General features: G+C 38.8%; 1 protein-coding gene across 1 annotated transcript in view; it reads right to left on the reverse strand.

The window, feature by feature from the left end:
- The window catches only part of LOC137290978 (uncharacterized), a 30,660-nt gene extending 8,704 nt beyond the window's left edge, over positions 1 to 21,956 (reverse strand). The window contains exons 1-15 of the mRNA XM_067822211.1: positions 21,920 to 21,956; positions 17,266 to 17,421; positions 15,881 to 15,959; positions 13,882 to 14,116; positions 12,626 to 12,815; positions 7,240 to 9,124; positions 6,181 to 6,315; positions 5,360 to 5,493; positions 4,107 to 4,169; positions 3,132 to 3,305; positions 2,380 to 2,549; positions 1,984 to 2,082; positions 992 to 1,157; positions 399 to 546; positions 188 to 270 (exon numbers count right to left, since the gene is read on the reverse strand). Of these exons, the coding sequence (XP_067678312.1) occupies positions 188 to 270; positions 399 to 546; positions 992 to 1,157; positions 1,984 to 2,082; positions 2,380 to 2,549; positions 3,132 to 3,305; positions 4,107 to 4,169; positions 5,360 to 5,493; positions 6,181 to 6,315; positions 7,240 to 9,124; positions 12,626 to 12,815; positions 13,882 to 14,116; positions 15,881 to 15,959; positions 17,266 to 17,394 (3,690 nt within the window). The 5' untranslated portion in view covers positions 17,395 to 17,421; positions 21,920 to 21,956. The remainder of the gene's footprint in view (positions 1 to 187; positions 271 to 398; positions 547 to 991; positions 1,158 to 1,983; positions 2,083 to 2,379; positions 2,550 to 3,131; positions 3,306 to 4,106; positions 4,170 to 5,359; positions 5,494 to 6,180; positions 6,316 to 7,239; positions 9,125 to 12,625; positions 12,816 to 13,881; positions 14,117 to 15,880; positions 15,960 to 17,265; positions 17,422 to 21,919) is intronic.
- Positions 21,957 to 25,618: the final 3,662 nt, after the last annotated feature.

Below are 25,618 nucleotides of genomic sequence, written 5' to 3' on the forward strand. Positions count from 1 at the left end.
TCTTGGTGACTGGTGAACACCAAGTTCCCCGTGGTCTGGAAATTCTGTATAATTAAGATTGGTTAACAGAACAATATTCCTTCGTCTATCAATCCCTGACCTCTCAACACTAAATGGGTAAAATGACTCAATATCAGGGATTTATGTAATCAGTCCAAACTAAGTGAAAACAGAAATAGACACTCACCTGAATAACACGCAGGCACAACCAGCCTGGCTGCAGGTTACGAAGTGTAACTAGCAGAGTTGTCTCCTCCTTGATACTACACCCTGAATGGGACAAAGAGAGAGTAAGGATGGAGAGTGGGTCATAGAAATAATTAACACAACTAACTTTAATGTTACTATTGTCACTTGTGACACATCAACAATATTTAGATGATTATCAGTTTGTTCACCTGTAATTTTTCGAGCAAGTTCATTCACGAACAATGATGTCCGCTCTCCAATGTCTGGGTAGCCATCTGTCATCTTACCCTTGTCAGCTATCTGACAACATTGGGTTGCCATAGAAACAAGGCTAAGGATGCTCTCCAACAGCTGACTCTGCAACAAAACCAAAGAATTTGAAGAGAAGAAGGAGAATTGACAGCAGTAAGTACTGTTCTACAAAGTCCAACAGACTTTAAGAGTATCTGACCTTGTGTGCAGTCACTCGGCAGTGTAAGTACTGTTCTAAAAAGTCCAACTGACCTTAGGAGTATCTCACCTTGTGTGTGCAGTCACTCAGCAGTGTAAGTACTGTTCTACAAAGTCCAACAGACCTTAGGAGTACCTCACCTTGTGTGTGCAGTCACTCAGCAGTGTAAGTACTGTTCTACAAAGTCCAACAGACCTTAGGAGTACCTCACCTTGTGTGCAGTCACTCAGCAGTGTAAGTACTGTTCTAAAAAGTCCAACTGACCTTAGGAGTACCTCACCTTGTGTGTGCAGTCACTCAGCAGTGTAAGTACTGTTCTACAAAGTCCAACAGACTTTAGGAGTATCTCACCTTGTGTGTGCAGTCACTCGGCATCTGTAAGCACAGCTCCACAAAGTCCACTAGCTGCTGTGTTCGAGTGTTCGGGAACAGCAGGTAGGAAGGGTACCACAGACACTGAACCAGCATGCAACATCTCAACAGCTTCATCCTGTCCTTAACCTCTGATGACTGCAGTCTGAACAGAGATATATTACTGAAACAGATCTGGGGTTCCTTTCACAAAGCAACCTTAACTAAGGTTAACCTTAACTCCCATTCTCTTAACATTGCACTAAAGTTACCTTATACTTAGGTAACCTTAGTGCAGTGTTAAAGAATGGGAGTTATGGTTAACCTTAGCAAGGTTGCTTTGTGAAAGAAGCCCCTGTACAGTACATTTGGATTTTGTAGTTACAGTGGAAGCCCTCTACACTGTCATTTGTTGGGAACGGCAAAAAAGTCGGTTCAGAGAACTTTTCCCTCTTCAACCTGAGAATGACCTGTTGATAGTCTTCACACTTTTTATCAGCTTTACTTGTCTAGCCATCTTGGCACAGTGAGCAATTGACAAAATGTGACATTACAATTTATTTATAATACAAATGACATGTGTCACTCACCAATTTGCTACATCAATGAGTTTAATACCACAGGTAATCCTCTGTGTTGTTAATACACATTTAGTCATCAGCCAATCAAATTACTGTACAGTCAATTGGGCGGTTTTAGTTGTGCCGAAATACAAAACATAATACAATACAATACAAAATGATCATAAATTCACTACCTGCTGCCAGTACCAAATTCTAGTGCTGATATTGAGAGCATGCCGGTTTGGGGAGCTGCTGATTTCGAGAGCTTCCACTGTAATTGGTTTTGCTAACACCCAGATCTGGATTTCTAAAGAGCAGCTACAAAATCACATTACTTCATTGACCATAGATCAGAATGCATTCAAATAATATTCTCAGCTCCCTACAAAGCGTGATGAATGTGTTGTGATAAATCTTTAGTCAACTTACTCTGACAGAAAGTTGCAGAAGCTGTGTCTGAAGACGGCGACGAGGAACTGCAGCAGAAGGTGGTAATTGTCACTGTTGATATCTTTCTCCAGGGCCCCCCTGGTGAAAGAGGGATCAACAAAACATTAAACTACACAATGTCAACAAATGTACAGTGATTGGCTGATTGCCAACTCACTAATTCTGATAAGACACACGTAGCTTCGGGTATTAGAAGAACAAGTGCTATGAATCACTGTTAACTTGCAATAAAAGAGTGGCTGATCTTGTGTCCTTCATCAGTCAAGCTTATAATGCCTTTTAAAGATGGATACAAGGATACATGTTCTCCACCTATCCTGCAACAAAGCTGCCAAATTCCCATACAGGGCCTGAGGATGCATGATCTCCACCTACCCTACAACAAAGCTGATGAACTCCCATACACCCTCCCCATGGCCATCGTCCAGCAGATGGAAGGAGTTGAGGTAGATGTTCCTCATCAGTTTACTGTTGGGTGGATGGGCAGTCAGGATATTCATCAAGATCCTGTATGCCATCTGAGAGATGTGCCTAGACTTGGCTTTCTGGAATAGAGGTTTACTTAAGCATTTACTTCTTCCTTCAAGAGACTCCATTACCTGTTTTCACCAAGTTTTCATGACTTACTTTCTTGAATATAATGCAGAATATAATGCGGGGTTAGTTTTCTGCTGCTTCTAAGAACATTCGAACAATATCAACGTGGGGAAACCACAAATGGGCTTAATACATTGCACTCATGTGGGAAATTGAACCTATTTCTTTGCTTTAAAGCTCTAACCACTAGGCAGCAATCACCATTAACCATTTCACTTACCAGCCTTTACATGCAGTTTGTCAAAAATTTTAGAAATATAAAATGGATCAATATATCTTGCAGGTATCATCCATAAACCAAGGGCAAAATCCACATACAATCATAGCACTATGACATTCATAAGCCTATGACAAAATACAAAGTTATGAAAGGTCGTAACGTTATGAATGCTTTGTGGATCAGGACCCAGTTTTAAAGTCATTCACCTGTGAACTTTTTGTCTCATCAATATTAAAACAGTTTTTCATGAGGACAATGTGTGGACCACAATGGTCACTACTTATCGATCTGATGACAGTAACTATCTCACCAGAAGGACCTGCATCATTAGTGTGTGCAGCAGCTGAGATGATGGATACGTCCATATTGACGCCTGGGTCATTGTCAGGGCCTCTAGCTGAAAGTTTTCCTCAACACAGATGTTGATGATGTTGCTGATGGAGGTTGGCATCTGTCTTGGTAAGGTGTACTCACAACTCCTGGACTGAATATAACAGTAATGATGTTTAACCTAACAAGAATAATATGTAACATGTTTAAGCATGTTTTGAAAGTCATATTAGATGAAATACAGAAATGAAATGAGTGACATTTAAGACTACAACACTTACACATGTACATGGATGAACATGTGCATGGGGGCAGTGGGGTAGCCATGTGGTTAAAGTGTTTGCCAGTCATGCAATAGACCTGGGTTCAATTCCCTAAGTTGTGTGAAACCCTTTTTCTGCTTTCCCTGCCGCGATATTTCTGGAATATTGCTAAAAGCGGCGTAAAATTAAAACTCAATCAATCATTGAGCATGTATGTGTATTGGGCTGATGCTGGTGTTAAGGTCACAACCATATGCATAAGAGGTACTGTGTCCTAACTTGCCACAAAATAACCCACTCTGACCTATTATATGGCGGTTGAGCATTCTTGATTCATCCCCTTAATTAGTGAGTTTACACGGCTTTTAGCAATATTTCAGCAGTATCAAAGCAAGGGAAACCAGAAAATGGGGTTCACACATTGTTCCCATGTGGGGAATCAAACCCAGGAATTTGGCATGATGAGCAAATGCTTTCACCACTAGCCTAACCACAGGCTGGGAAAGAACAAACATCTTTTAATGTCCTGAAATTGAAGGTACCAAACAATCAACCCTCTGTACACAAAGTTAATGCTCCATCCGTGGCTATAAATCACCTGAGGTGAACATGCAAGATGAAGCAGTCTTTAAGGCATAGGAACCAAAAGAATATCCTGATGTTCCTTACAAACATCATTTCTATCATCCTACCATCTGCGAGTCCATCTTCACTCCAGACCAGAGAGGACACCATGGCTGAACTGGATGTGTTAACTGGAAAACACACATAATTTTCACACATGTTAATGACATATTATGACATGATGTAATAGTATGACCCTTTTATGCATGTTTCCATACAAGACAATACCTGCAAGCACCAACCCTAGATTAGAGCTCCAGATAAGATGCATGTTTGCATAAAATATGCTATAGAAAAGTTGAAATGCTCAAGAAAAATAAATGCCAGCGTGTGAAAAAACACTAAATATATGTTTACACTATGCCAAAATAACAATGCATATTTACTCAATACATCAAAATCATGTTGTATATTGCATCAATTCAAGCTAATCTAACTTAAAGTTTTTCCACTTCTAAATTTTCGCAATTAAAAAAAAATCTTGAATAATTCTAACTGCAAGTAAAATGTGCAACAAAAATAAAATACCATTTGATTTTTATCAATGCTTGACTGTTTGGCCCATCTGTAAATAGCGACCAATCAAATAGCTGTTTTTTTTCAGTAAACAAATTGATGACGGTGAACAAGTGTGATTGAAAGCTTCCACAAGCATTTTGGAAAAAATAACTGTTAGAGTGAAAAGCTGTTATATCATCTAATAGCATTCCGGGTATTTTGTTTAACATCAATATGGATGTAGAGTAAGGAACATATTATATCTTGAGGATAACGCGCTATTAGCTATTATTTGGCATTATTGGGGGATTTTGTGTTATTCTAATATTGCATAAAACAATGTTGCTGCAACTTTATACTTATCTGAAATGAATACCCACATTATAAAATGATGGTGGGCATCTAAAACTATAGATACCCACATGAAGTTGGAAATACACACTTTGCATCAAAAGTGTGGGTATCATTCCCTTATGACCAAAAGGTGATCTGGAGCTCTGCTACACTACACCCAGCCCAACCATAAGACCCCACACCCATTTAACACCACACCTAACCCACCCAAAATATGCTACACCTGCCCAACACAATACCTAACTCACCCACAGCACCCTTAAGCCAGCTGTTTTTAACATTACATTGTCACAACACCTTCAGCTGTCAGCATGGGTTGCTGGGGAATCATTCTCATGTGGATTCTGTACAAGTGTGGCCTATACTCCACGGTAAAAGACACAGATACTTTGCAGATGCAGACAGAATTTATGGTTTTAAGACCATGGGGGAAATTCAGCAATAATTCTGGCTACACATATCACTGCACCTTCATCTTCTTTGTCAAAGGCTGCACGCCATCACCAGCATCGTCAACATCATCCTCAAAGATCTTCCTCTTCACAGGACATGATTGCATCTGAGGGTTGGTTGGTGTCACAGACGTCTTCTCCTTCACAAGCACTTTGAAGAGAAAAAGAGAGACTCAAACCTAACGAAATCAAAGAGAGGAAGGGCAGTGGTCTCAGTCTCATCCACTGGCCATATAATACAGGATCTGAAAAGAAGGAACTACATGTTTCCTGTCTGGTGCTGGTTATTAAAGGATATGATCATGATCATGGAGATCAATATCCATCTAATCACTTTGACAAAACTAGTTTTCTAACTTTTCTAAATAACATAACAAGAGTCTTCAGCTGATGACAACCCCCCCTACCCCCACCCCCACCCCCACCCACCACTCACAAATTTGAAGGACAAATCATCTGATAGTCCACCTGTCAACCTTTTTTTTAAAGACTAAATCAAAATCATTAATGGAAACAAATATCTGCAAATAGTCAAATTAAAAAATTCAAGATCTGTTTGATATTTCTGCTAAGTTTTCTTGAAAAATATTGAACATTTTTTTAGTTATGCTATGGAAATGATTATGGATACATGGACGGATTACCAGATGAGGCTTCAACTATATACAGAACAAAAATAACTAAAGACCCAACCAGACAAGTGATATAAATATTCCTTAACCCAAAGTTTTTGTACAGCATTAAGTTACTCTTATGTATGACACAACAGTGCTCATTTTGGGGTACCCAAAAAAGTTACTTTTGAAAAGTAAAAAAAGCTCTCTAAAAATGGACTTACTTTTGTGTGATTTCTCATCAATGTCTGACTGGACTTGTTTTCTGTTGTCAGGGATGGCCTCACCAGTCTTTTTTTGAGGAGAGAAATATGTTGACAACTTCATCTCACCGACAAGCTCTGGTTGTGAACATTTTTCTGGAATACAGTTCATTAATGACTTTACGTTGATACTAAGCAGTATGTTATGTGTGAGTGTGTGGGTCAGTGGGGCTTTCAACCATGTTAACCCATGTCAGCTAGACTTGGTGGGAAAGAATAAAGTGATGCAGAACACAGATGTATATCACATCAGTGACACCCTCGACTATAGTCATTGTGTTGACAAACCTACAGGCTTATAAGGGCAAACTCAGATTTAAACCAGGATCAAAGCTCTCTGGTACACATAAAGGACCCAACTGGCAACCAAAATCTGCACCTCAGAATGGACCACCTTAGTCCTTAAAGGTACAATATCACACATTTCCACAACATTTTGGCCTATATGATATACAGTGGGACATATGAACTGACTTTAGCTTCCCACTGATGTAATGCCTGAAATCGATAATTGAAACTTTGAGGCAAACAGTTTCAAAACAGAGAACATTTGCCATATGTGAATGTGTGTTGTCGGAGTTTGCCAAACTGGTTCCAATCACAAACCATGAGTACGATATTCATAGCGAGCCTTCCAAGTGACATAACTCTATGGGGTTCACTTAAAATGTTTGAATGATAGAAGGCACAGGAATCTATTTAATACAAAGTTGCATTAATTCTTTTGAACTTTTAAATTTGACATCGTAATCTAAATACATGATTTTGGCAGGAATAAGTTAAATGGCAGCTTCCCTGAGGGCTTATAGCTAGTATTATTGAGAGAAATGAATTATTTACACTTAGAGATGTGTCATGTGCCTATTATCATAAAAGAAGTCACATCTTTATGAAAACTTTCTTTTCACTGATATACACAAAATCATGATGAAAGAATAGTCAGTGCATAATTGACCGAATTGAAATAAACATAAACATCAATCTCTGGTTGGAAATGCTAAGGGATGACATTATTCTCACCTTGTGAAGAAGACAAACTCCTGCGCAGACTACCGGACACCGTAGTTCTGGCATGCTGTTTACAGGTAGAACTGAAGCCGAAATCTCCCAGGGAACTCTGCAACACCTTTCTGGCACTGCCCTGAGACATGGGACTAGATGCAAATGATGACATGGAACTCTGTGAAAGCTTCCTTTGAGAATCATTCTTATCTTCAATGGCCTTTTTCAAATCAGATGTAGGTCTGGCAGAAATGCATGATGAAAGTGAGCCAGAGGATGAGGCAGCTGAAGCAGAACATGTTCTGAAATCTAAAACATTAGACACACTTTTCCCCGTAAGACTTCCATGCCCAGAAGCACCTTTACTCCTGACTGCTTTCAGTGACCCGCGTCTTACCCTGGGGCATGGAGAGCTGTCCGAAACAAGCACAGGTGAACTAGACATTGTAGGGGGTACAGTTTCTGGTTTCTGTGAATTGCACTTATTTTGCTGTCCAATAATCACTTCAGCATCTAAAACCACCACAGGTGTTCTTGACTTCACAGAATGTAAGAATTCAGTTTCTAATTTCTGCAAATAGCACTTCTGTTGTCCCACCACATGTCCACTGGATGTCATAGAGGTTGAAGGTTCAGTTTGTGGTTTCTTTGAATTACATTTATTAAGTTGACATTTGTTCTCTTTAATGCCTAAATCAGAATTAGATGCAGTAAGACTCATTGCTCTTCTCAGGGACCTTCTAGGCTCCTGCATGGATCTCACAATGTCTTCATCCATTATATCCCCTAACATGGATCTAGAGTCCATGCTGGATGTTTGGTTATTGGCACATCTGCTTACAAGTGCTGTAGATGATGGTCTTGAGCCTGGAACTCCTTTATATTGTGCTTGCCTTGAGAAGTTCCTTCCTTCCTGAGATGAACTTAGGCCAAAATCTGTCTCAACAGATACACCAAAAGTAGAAAGCGACAGTTGTAACTGTGACCTTGTCTTCAGAGAGGACAGATGATCTGGATCAGTTATTGCTCTTTTAGTATTCTTTGCCCTTTGTGAGAGTTCCTTTCCCTGCCTGAATCTCTGCTCTAATCCAACCAGTCTCCTCGACATCCGCTGACGGTGACGTGATAAGACTGTAGAACTAGCTGATGCCAGTTCAAAAGAGACATGTCCTTCTTCCATCACAAAATCCACATTATCTGCATCTGGAACCACAGATGTATTTTCAGCTCTTGAACCTTCTGAAGGAGACAAATGATCCAAATTTTGCCTTTGCTTGATGATGTTTGAGACAGACCTAGACAGCCTTTTGTTTTTCTTACCAGTTACACTTTCTTGCAGTTTAGCTCCAGACCTATTGGGAACTATCTGAGATCCACTACAAGGTTCTCTTCTTGTGCTGGAATCTGCAGATATCCCTTGGAGACATAGAAACTGTCCTTCTTGGAACTCGGTGACATTTTCTTGTTTATTCCTGCTAGATCTCCTTGTCTGGACATTTTCCATGACTTTCATCTTTTTATTTTTCATCTCAGATGAAGAAGATTTCAACCGTTCTGAACTTAAAAGGGATCTTCTTGGTTTATTTGATCTAGATAATGTCTCAAAAGAGCTGTCAGGATCCTTATTGGGAAAGACTTCAGAAAACCTTGAAGACCGTAATGAAGATGACCTTGGCCGGTGAGTAGATGAAAGTGTTTCTGCATCAGTCTGAGAGGAGTTTTGAGGATTAGAAGTTCCATTCATAGACTTAGAAAACTGTGTGACTAAAGACTGCTGTGACTGGAGAGTTTGTGATACTTCAGAAGACTGTGATAAAGACTTCTGAGAGGAAGTGAAAAAGGTAGGGGATTTTGAGGACGGTGTCCTGGATGCAAGATAATCCATTGGGTCAGGCTGGGGGTCCTGTTAAAATAAACATCATAGCTGTCATCATTACCACCACCACCATCATCAATCATCATCATCATCATCAATCAATCATCATCATCAATCAATCATCATCATCATCATCATCATCATCATCATCATCATCATCATCATCATCATCATCATCACCTGTGGTGATGCTTCACAATGGACTACTACCAAGAAAACAGATGGATTTTAACCCATTAATAAAAGATAGTAACTGTAATCAAAGCAAATCCAACAAAAATGCAAAACTTTCAACTTCAACAGATACGTCTACGCAGCAGAGCGAATTTAGTTTTACTCCACTTTTAGCAACGTTCCAGAAATGGGGGGTATTCAACGTATTGAGCAAATGCTTTAAGCACTATGCTACCCAACCACCCAAAAAGCACAACAGAATATGCGTCCTTAAGAACTGTGAGCAGAAGAATGTAATTTTTAAGTAAAACTGTTATTTTACACTTATCCTGACTCATGCTTATTGTGCATATCTCCTTCTATGCAAATGATAGTGGAACCATGAATCCCTCAAAATTCCCTTGATGGGGACGTAAAAGTTCACCCATTCACAAGTTGAACTCTTTTCCCACCAAAACAGTCATGTGACTTGCCATGCTTGTCAGTCTGTCCAGAATAAGCCCTAGGGCGAAACCACATTATCAGTGGTTCGAGTTGCAGGGTGAGACAACCCTAAATACAGCTTGGAGCTATGATGTTTAGTTTCGTATCTGAGAAAAACATGGCGCTGCGAAAGCGATGTATGATATCGTCCGTCAGGTTTATCATTAAAATGCTCAGGTTATTCTGTTTAGAGAGCCATTTCCATCACTATGAATAACATTATTGAGCTTCAAGACTTCTCTGCGTGTTTGTCAAATATTACCGAATTCTAGATCACCCACTTGCTGGTTACTGGAGGGACTCGGATGTGGGCCCACATTGTATAGATAGAGGTATTTTCTTAGTAATCCTACTCGAGTTATAAAATTACAGAGTACCCCATGATGTAACCAATGTCAGAGCCAGGAAAGGTAGCCTATTCTATTGTCCTTCCTTAACAGTTGAGACAACCACAAAATTACGATGCTGCATTGACATGACAACACATGTGGGCCCACTTATTTTTTATCCCTATACAGCAACTTGTGGGTGGGCCCACATTTTAAGAAGATAAATAAATCTGCATTATGTGATCGAGCTCACCTTCTAAACTGAAGTTCTTAAAGTGGACAGATTTATGGGTCCATAATTTATTTGATGTTTTCAAAGTACATTAGTTTCGAATGTGGGCCCCTGAACGAGGTAGAGGGAGAGAGTAATCTCCCTTGAACCACTGATAATGCAGTTTTGCCAGCCCTAGCAAACCAGTTTTGCTGAGACCCCAAAGTGCCTCCTGCAGGGAGGTTGGGAGGGCTTAACATCATGAGTGAGAATAAGTATAAAATATCGATTTTACTTTAAAAAAACATATTTTTCCTTATCCGGACTCACATTCAAGAATCTGACGGAAACAGTGGTGAGTCAGATCACTTCATGGATTCATCAGCAGTCCTTAGAGACATCCTCTATTTCCCCCATGTTTCATGGCACTTCTTGGATACCGTTCTTCCAGCTTTCGCTGTCAACTCGGGGAGACTACATCTTGTAATATCTTCTCTAAGACAAGGAAATCTCATAGATTCATGTGGATTTTAGATTACTACTATCTTCTTACTATTTATCTATAAACAACCCATACTTTATGATAGTATCATTACCATAAATGAGTTGCAACACCCTTCCATACAGTAAGGGTCTAGATTTTCAAAACTATCTCAGTGCAAAGGTAGTTGTAAGACTAAGAGCCATACATTAAGCTTAACTTACTACTATCTTAGCGCTAGGGGAGATTAAAAAATCTATGCCGCCATCATTACCCATACAGAGTCTTAATCATTCATGCTAGTCTGGCCTAGACAGTGCGCAAGAACTCTCAACCAAAACTCCCCTTAGTGAAGGTTTAATTGATAAAGATTGTGATTTCCAACTTAGTGACTCTGTGGAACCGTTAGTTGTACTACAACAAGTGGCCTAAACTGGTGAATGCTGTAGGTGTCTTCAGTGGCGACGTCTCTGAGGCAGTGTTTGGCAAACACTTCCAAAATTAGCCCTCCATTATAGATGATATCGTACAGTTTCCTGGTAGAGCCTGGGTGGATACCAGTTCTCTGACTTAGTGTGGGTTGGAAGTTCTTGGAGGTTCTAGTCCTGCTGCTTTGTTGGCCCTCAGTCCAAGAGCTCTCCTCCAGCATCATTGTCATTATTGACATTTCTACACACATTTCTGCTGACAAGGGGATAAATAGGCGCTTGAATTTTCTTCTCCTTGATGTAGTCTTTTGAAGATGTATCTTCAGGTCTCTGACAGGACAAAGGGATGATTCGTGGGTGTCCTCTGGTCCATGGGACCTACATAGCGCTTGGACGTGGAACTATCTATCCGGTTGGCCAGGTAACTGATGCCTTGCAATAAAGTCCCTGAACAGCTGTTGACGTTGCAGTGGACAATCATCTCACCATAAAGGTAGACTGCGTGTACCTCTCGCAGCAGTATCGGAGGGTCAGCACATATATTTGCTTTGTCAGGAACCACAATGTCTTGTCAATGTTGAATGACCTGTGATGCGTTGTTTTACTGGAATGAGTTGACGAGGTCCAAGCTAACGATGATTTCTTCAAAGCTGCAGACAATGAGGACATCTTCCTTTCACTTTCCGATGGTGCTGACTCAGCAGTAGTAGACCTCGTCTTAGACACACCTAACTCCTGACCAGCACCAGATAACTGCCCATTTTACATACTTTGCAAATCACCTGAGTTACCAGTTTCAGCAGTCGTTAACAACATACGGCTACTGGTTATTATCTCCAGATTTATCTCCAGTGACTTGATGTAACACAAATAAATGTCACAAAATATGGATACCTTTCACAAAATTCTGACACTCAATGAACGTTAACTATAGCTAAATGCCAGAAACAGCTTAATTTAGATAAAGGATCTAACATAAAAAGGCTATGGTGCCAGAATACGGGACTCCATTGCTCGCCCAACCATCTGCTTAGGCAATGAAGGAAGGAGTGACATACTGACAAGCATGGCAAGTCACATGACTGTATTGGCGGGAAAAGGATTCAACAGAGGAACTCGTGGGTGAGTGAATTGTTACGTCCTCTTCAAGGGAATTACAAGGGATTCAAGTGTTTTACTATCATTCGCATAGAAGGAAAGAAACATAATAAGCATGAGATAAGGAACAATAAATATTTACTTTAGATCAGTCTTGCCAAAATTACCATTTGCCATATCTGAAGACAGTAACATTCAATTTGGACTAGTAAGCTAAATTTGTAGTAGTCCCACTGACAACACCAAAATCTACTAGAGGAACAACATCTAATCATGACAATAGGTACAGGGGTATTTAAACAGAGTGGAAGCATGAAGCCATACCTGTAGTAGATAATCTCCGATGAAGTCTGGCTTGACCAGCAGAACTCCATACTCCATGAGAGACTGATTATAGAGTTGAACTGCCATCTTGCCATCCGTGAACATGTATGTTATAGTGTTGGCGATCTTTGATGGACTTTCCACAGGCAGTTTGACACTGTACACTTCTGCACCCCCACTCTTCAGGAGCCTGGTGGGATAGTTATATACAGCACATATTAGAATTGATCAGATAAGGAGATAAACATCACATGTTGACCAGTGAGTGAGTGAGTTTAGTTTTACGCCGCACTCAGCAATATTCCAGCTATATGGCGGCGGTCTGTAAATAATCGAGTCTGGACCAGACAATCCAGTGACCAACAACATGAGCATAGATCTGCGCACTTGGGAACCGATGACATGTGTCAACCAAGTCAGCGAGGCTGACCACCCAATCCCGTTAGTCGCCTCTTACGACAAGCATAGTCACCTTTTATGGCAAGCATGGGTTGCTGAAGGCCTGTTCTACCCCGGGACCTTCACGGGTCCACATGTTGACCAATGTCTGGGTGTTCTTCGAAGTACAGAAATTCATTTGGAATCAACAGTGTCTGCTGATGGTTTCAAATTATATATTAGTGTGCTTCAAATACTGAGTAACACCCGGAAATTGGCCAACACATGATGTTTATAGACACTATAAACACAAAAGTAAACCAATAGGCCCACATGGTTTTTACTGACTCAGTATTTAGATTGAGTATGGGTATAACAATAAAGTGTCATCAGCTAGCTGTTTCAGCTGGTTTTCTTGGCAGCATCAGGAGCTGCTCATTTGTGATGTACTAACACTTTACATCACAACATGATTTGAATGCCGTCACCACTGCTGACAACACAACAATACCAATGTGTGCAATATCTGTACGGGTCAATACATGGCGTAAATTATTGCAACTTTCGGGAATAGAATACCATTCAGTCATGCTTTTCAACCAATCAGATTAATGAACACAGTGACATTTGGCTTACAATGTAACATACACTGGGATTACACTTTCTCAGCAAAGTACAGATTCTAGTACTTTTTATGCTTTGTTTCATCCGGGATTTGAACCCAAACCCACAGTATGAGCAATTAATCGCCAAAGTCTAACCAACTATGCTACCAGAGCTTCGATTTTGTTTGCTGTCAGTTAAGTGTTTGACTAATGTTGATGCTACTTATGAAAACAGGAAGATATTCCACCAATTTTCTAAGCCTCATTTTTCACCTTTTATAGACATGTCCTCTCTTCTTGTCAGAAACAAGAACAGACACATTCCATCCCTTGAAGGCAGGGGCACCTGTGAGGGAAATATGTAGCCGCCATCTGATTGGTGCAAGCATCAAGGGATCCGATTGGCCCTTCTGTCCATGTTTTGGCTGCCACTCAAAGTCTTCCTCAGGAAGCCACTCCTTCATAAGGTCACTGGCTGTTATGTATTCAGGTCTAAGGATCCATCTTCCTGGAAAAGTTTTTCTACATCTCAGAATCCTTCCTCCTTTCTGATTCATTGTATTATCTGACTACATCTCACGTCGTACACAAATACCCATGATCCATTCACAATCAAGGCTCCAGATAAGGGGCGCATAGGCGTATTTATGGATACAAAATATACATGATACGGTAGGAAAAAAATCAGAAAACAAAGCAGATACACACCATAGCAATGGAGTACGATCTTAGAAACATTTCTGGACATATTTATCAGAAAAAAGCATTGCTTTATTGTTTATTGACCTGTTTACACAAGAGTAGCAATGTTGTGGTGCATATATGAAATGAAACATGAGATTACAGTCAGTACCCTAACATTTCCAAGTACTCTTATATTGACAAAAATAAGGCGTACATACTCTTCATGTTGAAAAATTATCTGGAGCCCTGCACAATCATGACATTGTTTTGAATGAGTATAGTTTTACACTGCTTTTAGCAATATTTCAGCAATATCATAATGGGAGACACCAGACATGGGCTTCACACATTGTAGCCATGTGGGGTTGGAACCAGGGTCTCCAGAGTGATGAGGTAACGCTTTACCAACTTGGCTACCTCACCACCCCATTATGGTTTTGCGTCATGTTTAAATATCACCATACTAAAACTAGCCATCCATTCAAATTACTCTTTCTCTCAGGGTTGAAACAAGTGGCTATAATACAGTGTCTACAATGCATAACCTGTTATTCTTTTAACAGAAATACAGCTGTGCAGCTAAGCAAATACAGCTTAGGCAAATACTGTATTGCAATCCCATTTACATATCGTACAGCTGCCAGATCTACTTTTTCCAAGGACGTACTTGGATTCAAATCAGAAATGTATGCAGATATTTGATAAAGCATCGGGTACAGTACTGTGGACATGGTGAGGTCTAAGGAATGGCTATCCAATTTTTGTATCTGGTAGCCATGTTGAAATAAGAATTTTGAAAAATCTCAAACCCGTTTTCAGTAGCAAATGTTGACACAAGATAGTTTTCAGTAGCAAATATTGACACAAAATAGCTAGGCTGAATTAGTCAAGCCTTTTTTGAGAAATGGACAACAGTCAACACGCAATGACATACCTACCAGACCTCTTAACCTAGATCAGCTAGAAGGAATAAGGTGCAATATTAAAGCATGAACACCTGGGACAACCTCATAAACATCCTTTTATAAACAAAGTGACATGATCAGTAGCAGTATTACATTCAAATGGAATAAATCAATTTATCATGTGCGATGAACTGTTTTGCGTAATTTGCATGTGTAAGCAGACCACCCTGGGCGTGGTGTTTCAGCTTTTCCAATGTTTTCATATGACGCAAAAATAGAGAGTCCCAGTATATATCAACCCTGGATGATTTTGAATATTTTCTCAGACAAAAGATCGATCGAGTGATTAAACTAATGGTAGGCAGAAACAATCAACTTTAGAACTTGCGGAATACAAGGTTCAACCACGGTAATCCATTCAGAGCAAATGACAAAAGCATGTAATCTGAGACCGAGAAACCTGTTTATTCACAACTGTGAAGTAACCACCACTCTCGGGGATTTTCCGGGGAACTTTAATTACTCGCCGAGTTCACACCCAAACGAGTTGGTTCAACGATGACTGAATTAATCAGGGTGTTATTAGGTAATTCAGTCAGTACCGTCTCACATACAAGACACAATATGCCATCTTGCATACATGTTACATCTCAGACATGATAATGAAAACAAACTAGCCATACCTGTTGCACAAGCACCCAGATACTTCTCACTGCGAGACAGTTTGCCACAGATCACGTGGGTGCAACTAGCCTTATAAGACTGAAACATAATAATAACAATTTGAAATAAATATACATGTATGTGATTGACAATAAGATCAGGCTTCAAATGTCTTTATTATAGTGCAAATCACAATGGTATGGATGAAATATATTTTAGAGTGTGTGGTTGTACAAAGGAATCTTAGCACTAAGATTATCTCCCTTACTTTACACAGAAGGTTGTTTTGTACAACAGGACCTTCATACCCAAAGCTTGATTAGTGCTTTGTTACTTGCACTGGTGGAGCTCAATATTACAAAGTGTAACACTGTTACAAAGGTTACTTGAAAAATGTGCTTCTAAATTTTTGAGAAATATATCAATAATAAATCTAACGTTATAACAATAAATGTGTCAGCTCATTTTCTTCTAAATCTTGAATAACTATGGCACCGAAACACTGCTATTCATAGACACATCTCAGCTATAACAGCTCTTGTAAACAGGGATCAGATGTGTTACTGTGTTGCTATGGTTTCATGGGTACTACATCATGGAAATATTTACCGGAGAACAAGAACACTGTTTATGTGCACAAAAGCCTCTGACTAGTTTTCATGCTACATTGCAACAGAAATTTGGTGGGTGCAATTAGGTCTTTATCTTTTGTTGCAATGGGTGCAAGTAGCTTAATATCTCTCAAATTGAGCCCAGGTACCATAAGCACAGTTTAAATCCTGGTATCAATGGATTTTGTATTCATGATAGATTTCATGCCTGCTATATCTGCAGCTTATTACGATCAGTGTTTGCCCTAGACATGAAAATTATGCGTCATCATGACTCCTTGGTGTCATGAGAAGGAGTCATGGACATGTTTTTGGGAGTCAACTTCAGTATGGAACTTTCATCAAAACATTAACTGTGATTGTTTAATTACGATAAACACAAGGTAAAGCAAGTCAGGTATTTCATCAGCACTGAGCAGTTAAATAGAAACAAGAAAAACTAAGTAGTTTTAATCAACAGCAAGTTACAAGTTTAGATTACTTGAACTTAGGCCCAGCAGCATTGCCTCAACAGTGACGCAGGCATGTAACTTCAATGCATATGTGAGTGGATTTGTGCATCAAGTTTTCTGTGTCAGGGCAAACACTGATTACGATGACTACAAACCATATTGTAGCTGACAGAATAAGGAAAGCACAACTTAAAAGCAGCAATTTAGCAGGTTATCAGAGGTAAAGTACTCTATAAAATATTCAGGCAAGGCTCAGTAAAGTTACTCACCCATAGTTCCATGTACCTTGCCTGTTCTTGGTTCAATACTTTGACTGTGACTAAATATGAAATTTCAACTTACATCAGTGTCAAAATAGATTCCTCCCAACTGCTGTATAATTTTTCCATATTTTTTCCTCTCCTCTCTAGCCAAGCCAGACATCAGAAAGACGCGACTTGTCTGCAGACGAGTCCTCAATGTACCCGACATCCTACATCTTTTGTCTCATCAGTACTCCTGATAAAAAGATGGAAGACATTCTAGAGAGACTATCTTCAATGTAGCATCGTTGCCCTCTAAATGTGTAGATTGTTCTTTAATTGTTTCACAGATGTCTACAGACAGGTGATGTTTGAACTTTTGACACGACGGCTTGAATGCAGTCTACCGGGCACAGCACCAGCCAGCCACAGCTTAGGGTTAGGGTTAGGCACCCTTTACGATCTTTAGGGTTAGGGCTTGGGGTTAGAGTCTGGTACCCTTTCTGATCTTTGGGTAGCATATCCAGGCCGACTGATCATATAATTTTTCTTTTCTATTTCTATTTTATGGATTATATACTGTCAGGTTGCGTTCTGAATATAGTTTACTGTTGTGATACTTTTTGTACCACAGCTATTCAAAGATTGATCATACATTAATGTTACAAGTAATATACAAATAACATCATATATTCATTATTGATTTGAGTGCTTCTGCAAATGCTATAGTCTTTCAAGGACCAACTATTTTCCTTCTATACTATGTATTAAGAATTGTTGAACATGTAAATCATCCACTGATAATGGATACCTGTTACAAGTATTAGATTCATCATACTAAAATACAGTCATCCTGAGCTACAATAACTGAATCTTCACCGAGGACAAGAATTGTCCCGCTTGATGGATCATAATATCAAATGCTATAGTCTTTCAAGGACCAACTATTTTCCTTCTATACTTTGTATTAAGAATTGTTGAACATGTAAATCATCCACTGATAATGGATAACTGCTACAAGTATTAGATTCATCATACTAAAATACAGTCATCCTGAGCTACAATAATTGGGTAAAGAATTATTGTAAGAAATGTTTTTCAAGTTGTGTTATGTTGTTCACTGACTGTTACCCTAATGAACCAACGGTCTTTACTTTACATATTTTGTCTTCTACTGACCATTAACTGAACATTTTTCCCCTTGAAAATATTAATTCCTTTACATTTCTTACTGACATTTTGATTCATGTCAAAGATAATTTAATGTAATATTTCATATGAGTGAGTGAGTTAGTTTAGTTTTACGTCGCACTTAGCAATATTCCAGCTATATGGCGACGGTCTGTAAATAATCGAGTCTGGACCAGACAATCCAGTGACCAACAACATGAGCATCGATCTGCGCAATGGGGAACCGATGACATGTGTCAACCAAGTCAGCGAACCTGACCACCCGATCCCGTTAGTCGCCTCTTACGACAAGCATAGTCACCTTTTATGGCAAGCATGGGTTGCTGAAGGCCTATTCTACCCCGGGACCTTCACGGGTCATTTCATATGCATACAGACTCATAAAATGATTCTTCTGAAATTGTAAGGATCATTTATGCAAATCAAATGAAGATAAATTTAAATTCTGTCTGCAATAAAAGAATAAATAAATACATGGTTTCCTGTAAGGTATGAAAAAAGAAGCAATTATTCATGTTTTTCTTTTTCCTTCTTTTCAAGGATTAACTCATGAAGTTACAGGAAATACAGAGGTTACTCCAGAAGCTTTAATATGAAATGTGTTATGATCAGTTTACTTGCTTGAACACTTTTGAGATGACTTAAGGGCAAATGTAGATATCGTCATCACAGAACTCCAGATAAGCTGTGAGTAAAATATGTTGTAGAAAAGTTAATAAATGCAAGAAAAATACATGCCAGCGTATGAAAAAACACTAAATCTTCACATATATGCTACATCAAAATAACAATGCATATTTACCCAATACATCAAATCATGTTACATATCGTATCAATTCAAGCCTAGCGAATGTAAAGTTTCTCCACCTCTAATTATTTGCAATTAAAAAGCTTCTAAATGCAAATAAAAAGTACAACAGACACGGCCCATCCATAAATAGCGACCAATCGAATAGCTGTTTTCTTTTTGTAAACAAATCAATAATAGTGAGCAAGTGTGGCAGAAAGTTTCCACACACTCATAGTAAACTGTCTTGTTTTATTAAATTTTACAAACCGAAAACTACTTCATTGGAGGACTGCTACATGAATTAATAGGCAAGCACTGTGTTTCACAATCAGAGTCTATTGCCGAAGATATTTTAAATGAACTTAACATTAGCTGTTCACAACGCGATGGGAAAAAATAATAAATAAATAACTGTTCAAGGGAAGATATGGCTGTTACACATCTAATATCCACCTTGGTATCTTGTTTCACACAAAATTGGATGTAGATTATGGCATATATTATTTCTTACAGCACAAATGACAACACTGTATTAGCTATTAGCTATAATTCAGCATTCTGAGGGGATTTTGTCTTTTTTTATAACTCAAAAAAGAATGTTGCACTTGTACTGTTGTAATGAGTACCCAGATTTTAGGAACATGGTGGGTATCTATATTTTAGATACCAACTTGAAAATAGAAATACCCACTTAGTTTCAAATACTCTTGCGGCCAAAAGAATATCTGGAGCTCTGCATCACTTTTGAAAAAAGTTTGGTTTTTTTCTCTTGATACCTTGTTGATGTTCTGTATACGTTATACATGCCAATGTGTTCTTGTAAAATCTTTTGTAACATAGATATCTAACACAGTCTTAATTGTTAATCATGCACAGCTAGTCATTCTGTTTCATTTCAGGATCCTACTCCTAGTCAAAATGGCCACAAAAAACATCAAAATTGCCATAAACCCCTAGTCAAAATGGCCATACCAAAAAGTCATAATGGCCACAAAAAACAGTCAAATGGCCATACATTATTTCATTATATTTTAATACTTGTAACATTTGTATTATTTGATATCAAGGTGTGAAAATGACAAGAGAAGTTATATCAGGCAAAACTTGATGTTTATTATGCATGTATCATCAAATCATTTTCAACAAATAACAAAACATATATGTATGTTCTTTATTCATATACAAGCACTTTTTTACAGTTTATTTTTACATATTATTCATGTAGACAATTTACTTCTAGTCATAATCTACTATACATGTATATTAAATTATTTTCAACAAATATATCTGTATGTTCTTTATTCTTTCATCGATCAATTATGGCTTAATTAGTTAAAGAGGCATTTCCATCGTGGGACCTGTCTACTGATTTGTTTCCCATCAATGAGTGAGTTGTTGAGCGCATGGCTGAGTGCATGTTTGTCTGCGAAAGTAATTCTAAAGCCTCAACCACAATTGTTAATGTATTTGTATTCTATGATGTGTTTTTGGAGGCAGAGAGCAGATATCCAGTTCATAACTGTCCAGCATTATATTGTAAAGTATCATGACACTGAGTTAAGTCAATTGACATACCCGGTAGGTAAGTGAATTACTTATTGTTATGCTATCAAAACACTACCAAATAATCAAAGGGTCTAGAAATAACCCCTCTAGTCTATGTATTAAGAAAGCATTGCAAGGTTAATTAAACATCTGCAAGTATTAATTAAGAGACCATTGCTAGAGTAATTAAGCAACGTAAGCTCAAAGTATTACATAAGAAATGACGTCAAAATGTACATAGGATAAATTTTTTTCAAATCTTAAAATATCAAATAAGTAACAATCTCAGTATCAATGGGGAAAGTAATTAAAAAGACAAACACCAAGTTTTGTGTGATATAACTTTGTTTCAACACTTTAATGTCAAATCATATAAATGTTATGATTATTAAAAACATAAATAAATAAAATGATGCATGGCCATTTTGACTTTTGTGTGTCGCCATTTTGACTTTTTTGTGTGGCAATTTTGTCATGTGGTTATTTTGACCTGTTCTCAGTTTGAAAGCTGAAATAAAGAGAATGAACATGTACATTTGTGCTCTTTATGTTTAATCATTTTTCACCTAAATTCAAAAGACATAATTGGATCAGAATGAAAAAAGTGTGTGTGGCCTGTTGACGTCAAGAAATGGCTGGGTTTCTTCTGTCTCACTGAACTTATTTCCAACAAGTAACATGTTTTCCTTTTCTGGGGCAAATAAGAATAATATAATGGAGAAAGAAACATAAATTTAGTAATTTTAAAAAATGAAATGGACATGTCAATGGATTTTTTCTTTGTTATACCAGTTCCAGTTTTATTGAATGTCTATATTTAGGGTGAGGTATGCATGTCAACTTGTAACTTTGGTATTTGATTGGGGTTTGGGGTAGGGGCTGAACTCTAACCGCGCTAATTAATCTGAAAAACCGCGCCCAGTAAAGTGCAGTACTCGCCATACGACGTTGATTTTAATTTTGTGATGCTTAGAAGGCCGTGTTTCATCACGCTGGAGGTACGCATGCATAATACTGTTCTCTCTGGCGAGAGCCAATATTTGGCTGAAGTCAAGACATTATTAGTAAACTTCAAAATAACTCCATGACAGTTGGCATACATACGCCTGCAGCTAAGTACAAACACTTCAGATGTAGTATTTTGAAAAAGGAAGCCGACACAGAGTGAAAGCCATCGACATTTTCACAGGATTCTTTACTTCATTTGAAAAAAATCATGAAAACTTACATTTGCCGCCATTATGTTGTCATTTATATGGGAGGTTACTCTAATACCTTTGCTTCAAGAGTTAATGTTAGAAGTGGCAGTAAAATCCTTCAACGTACCCCGAGACAGAGAGTTTAGTTTTACGCTGCAGTCGGCAATATTCCAGCTATATGACGGCGGTCTGTAAATAATCGAGCCTGGACCAAACAATCCACTGACCAACATTATGAGCATCGTTCTACGCACAATGGGATGCGATGGTATGTGTCAGCCAAGTCAGCGAGTCTGACCACTCGCTTCGTTAGTCGGTCGCCCTTTACGACAAGCATGGCAACGGTTATTGAACATCAGTTCTAACTCGGATCTTCACGGGTATCAGGTACTACAGGCCATACATGCATAGATTCGGTAAGTAAAAACTACAAGCATAAATATACTATAATTATATACATGGCTATAAACAAATACATACACAAAATGAATGGGTTCAGTCAGAAACGAGACAATAAAATGTCTGATTCAGGATATTTATGATTATAGAACGGAGAAATAACACCCTTGATGTTCACTCCAAGGATGAAGAAGTGAAGAGACAAGCCGTGTGCAGTCATTTTGATTCAATATGTTAATGACATGTTACCATGTTAAAAAGTTCACATGTTCAAAAACTTCAGAGAAGTTAAACTGGAGTTGGTTACTTCAGTTTAGGATCAGTCCTTTGATATAAATTATAATTTTACTGGAAAAATTAAGGCTTTGGAATTTTACAAAGCAAAGAGTGACTATTATTTCTCAAAAACATAGGGACAGGTAAAGTGAATGAGGTTAGGATTACGCCACTTTTAGCAATGTTCCATCAATATCACACATCAATATATTCTGGAGACACCATAAATGGGTTTTACACGTTGTACCCCTGTGGGGAATCGAACCCAGGTGTTCGGCGTGATAGGCGAACGTTCTAGTTACTGGGCTACTCAACCGCCCCTACAGGTAAAGTGATGACGGGGATTATTTCCAACAATTGCATCGTTAATACAGCTGTTATAATATTAGTGCACTCGTATGTTTATAGTTAGTTTCTGTTACTAAAATTGTATTAATAAGCTTGTGATATTTTAAGATTGATATAGAAACTTAATAGTATGGCGAAACATGTATCGTCTCAATGCTTATTAGTAAGCTTTTAATTATTTCGTCATTGTATCTCCGGACACGGAGAACAGAGTGTCATCTGCAAGCCTAACAAGGTGATGCTCAGTCACCAGTTGAGAAATATTTTTTGAGAAAAAGTTTCAAACCTTGTTTGTATGGGTATAAAGATTTATACAGATACATAGAGAGAACCAAAGTCGGCAAAAGCCATAGTTGGCAATAATACCGCACATTCGCCACGATGGACTGACAACAGAGGTTGTCAGTAACTACAGTCAGAACAAAATGTTAACTATGGGAAAACGAATTTTCTTGAAAATATGGGATGACAAATGGTAACTTTAGGAAGTGCGTTGTATATCTTATAAATGGATCATTACTTACTTGGGGAGTACAAAAAATGCGTTTCAGCAAGGGACTAAATGAAACTAATTATATATTTTCGTAACAAAAACATACACATTCTTCCTCAGAGCAGGATATATTCTGGGAAACACTGTTTGGACAAAGGAGACAAAGGAGTTCATTTCAGAATTGTCTCCCTTTGACAACGAAACTATCTACACGGTTATCGCCGTTTATTCTCATGAACCTGAATTTTTTGACAGGACAAAGGAGATGATTTCAGAGTTGTCTCCCTTTGATAACGCAACTATTTACACCGTTATCACCTTTTATTCTCAGACACCTGAATTTCTTGACAGGTTTGAGTGATATATGTTAATTCGAATCAGTCATACAGACTCTGAAAAAAGAATATCCAGGAAATCCCATGCAGTTCATGACTACGGCAGTTTCACACTCTGAAAATTAAGAAAGACCCTAGGCTCCTTTCATATTATATTTTATTGAGTTTACTTAAGAACTGTTTATCTGTAAGCTATATTCATTTCAGATGTGATTATTGTAAAACAAGTACCTCTGTTTAACCTCTTTCAGTATAACACGACCAGATGAGTGAGTTTGGTATTACACCGTTTTGAGCAACATTCCAGCACTATAGCTTGGGAGGACACCAGGGATGAGCTTCATACATCATGCCAACGTGGGCAAGTTATTATCCGTGTGGGCGCTGCTGTAGTCGAAACGAAAACTATGGCCAAAGGGGCGTAACTCTAGTGCCCAACACAGCGTCGCCTCAGGCGACATATCAGGGGTGTACACAGCTTTTTCAGAAAGTGGGTGGGGTTGCACACTGTGGAAAAAAAGAGGGTGCATATTTCATTTTCCCCCGAGTTTCAGTGGTCATTTAACACAATATCAGGACAAAAAGGAGAGTTGCGCACCCCTGCATCCCCACTCTGGATCCGCCTATAATTCTTTCTCTAAAGGGAGATTTGTTTACAGGTAATAAATAGCCGGATTAACGCCCGTGACTGTGCTTATTATATGTGTTCTTAAAATGTAATAAGAGGCGATTTTGACCTTAGCAAGTATTGGGACGAAACTGAACTGACGGTGTCTCACCTCCAATAGCGTGGCCGAATTGTTCAAGCGTTCGCTTGTCACCTCGAAAAACCAGGGTTCGATTCCCCAGAGGATTAAAGATAGGGACTGGTTTCTTACTGGAAGCTGGTTTCTAGTGCCATGGAAGTAAACCAACAGTTAACTGACCCATCCTTGGTGTTCAGGGGGAAATGCTTAGACTATATACGTTTAGGCGTGGTATGTCAGAGTGACCCAATGACGTAAGTCTTTCATTCTTACTATCGGATTCTGCACGTAGGCATTATTTGTCATAGTAAAGGGCTTTGGTTATTTTGTGCATAAAAAGTACCTCTTGAGAAGGAGGTTTCATCAACTAATTAATGCACAAAGATGGTTCATAATCGGTGAGGAATGCTCACCCCACATGTGCATTTACCACACACTGCGTCCACAATCGAGACCTCTTCTAATCAGTTATTAATGTATGTGTAGTCACAAAGTCGCCTGTACCATATATGTTTGAAATGAGTCGTACATCTGCACTTTCGGAACTGATAAATGATTCCAACGTGTCTCTAACAGTAGTTTTGCAACGTAGCGTAGGATTCCAGGTTAGGACGCCCCGGGCGTTGATCTACGCAATGGGGATACGGTGACACATATCAACGAAGTCACGGAGCCTGACCACCTTGTTCCGCTCGTCGCCGCTTGGGACAAGCATGGGCAGCTAGAGACCGAATTTAACCCCGATCTTCAAGAGATTGTTGCATGCTATTGGGTCCCAGTTGCTCGGATCGATGCTCATGCGGTCGATCACTGAATTGTATGGTCCAGAATAGCTTATTTGCCCTAATCCAAAAGTCCAAAGAGTCCTATAGCTCTTGGTCCATTGTTTTTTACAAACTACATTCTGTTGCTTAAATATACAACATATAGCATCGGTTTCTAGGTCACTCACAGCAATATGTCAGTATTGACCCACAATGACCATACGACAGATGCAGTAGCAACTGCACTGTGACTCAGCTGTCTGCATGGGATGATTTCTTGACCTGTCGCTTATGTTCACCTCTGTCACATGAAGTCGTGACTTGGCATTCATGGTAAGGGCGGATGATGTTACTGACAATTCGTCTC

This window comes from Haliotis asinina, chromosome 7, assembly GCF_037392515.1.
Source record: "Haliotis asinina isolate JCU_RB_2024 chromosome 7, JCU_Hal_asi_v2, whole genome shotgun sequence".
NCBI classification, from domain to species: Eukaryota; Metazoa; Mollusca; class Gastropoda; order Lepetellida; family Haliotidae; genus Haliotis; species Haliotis asinina.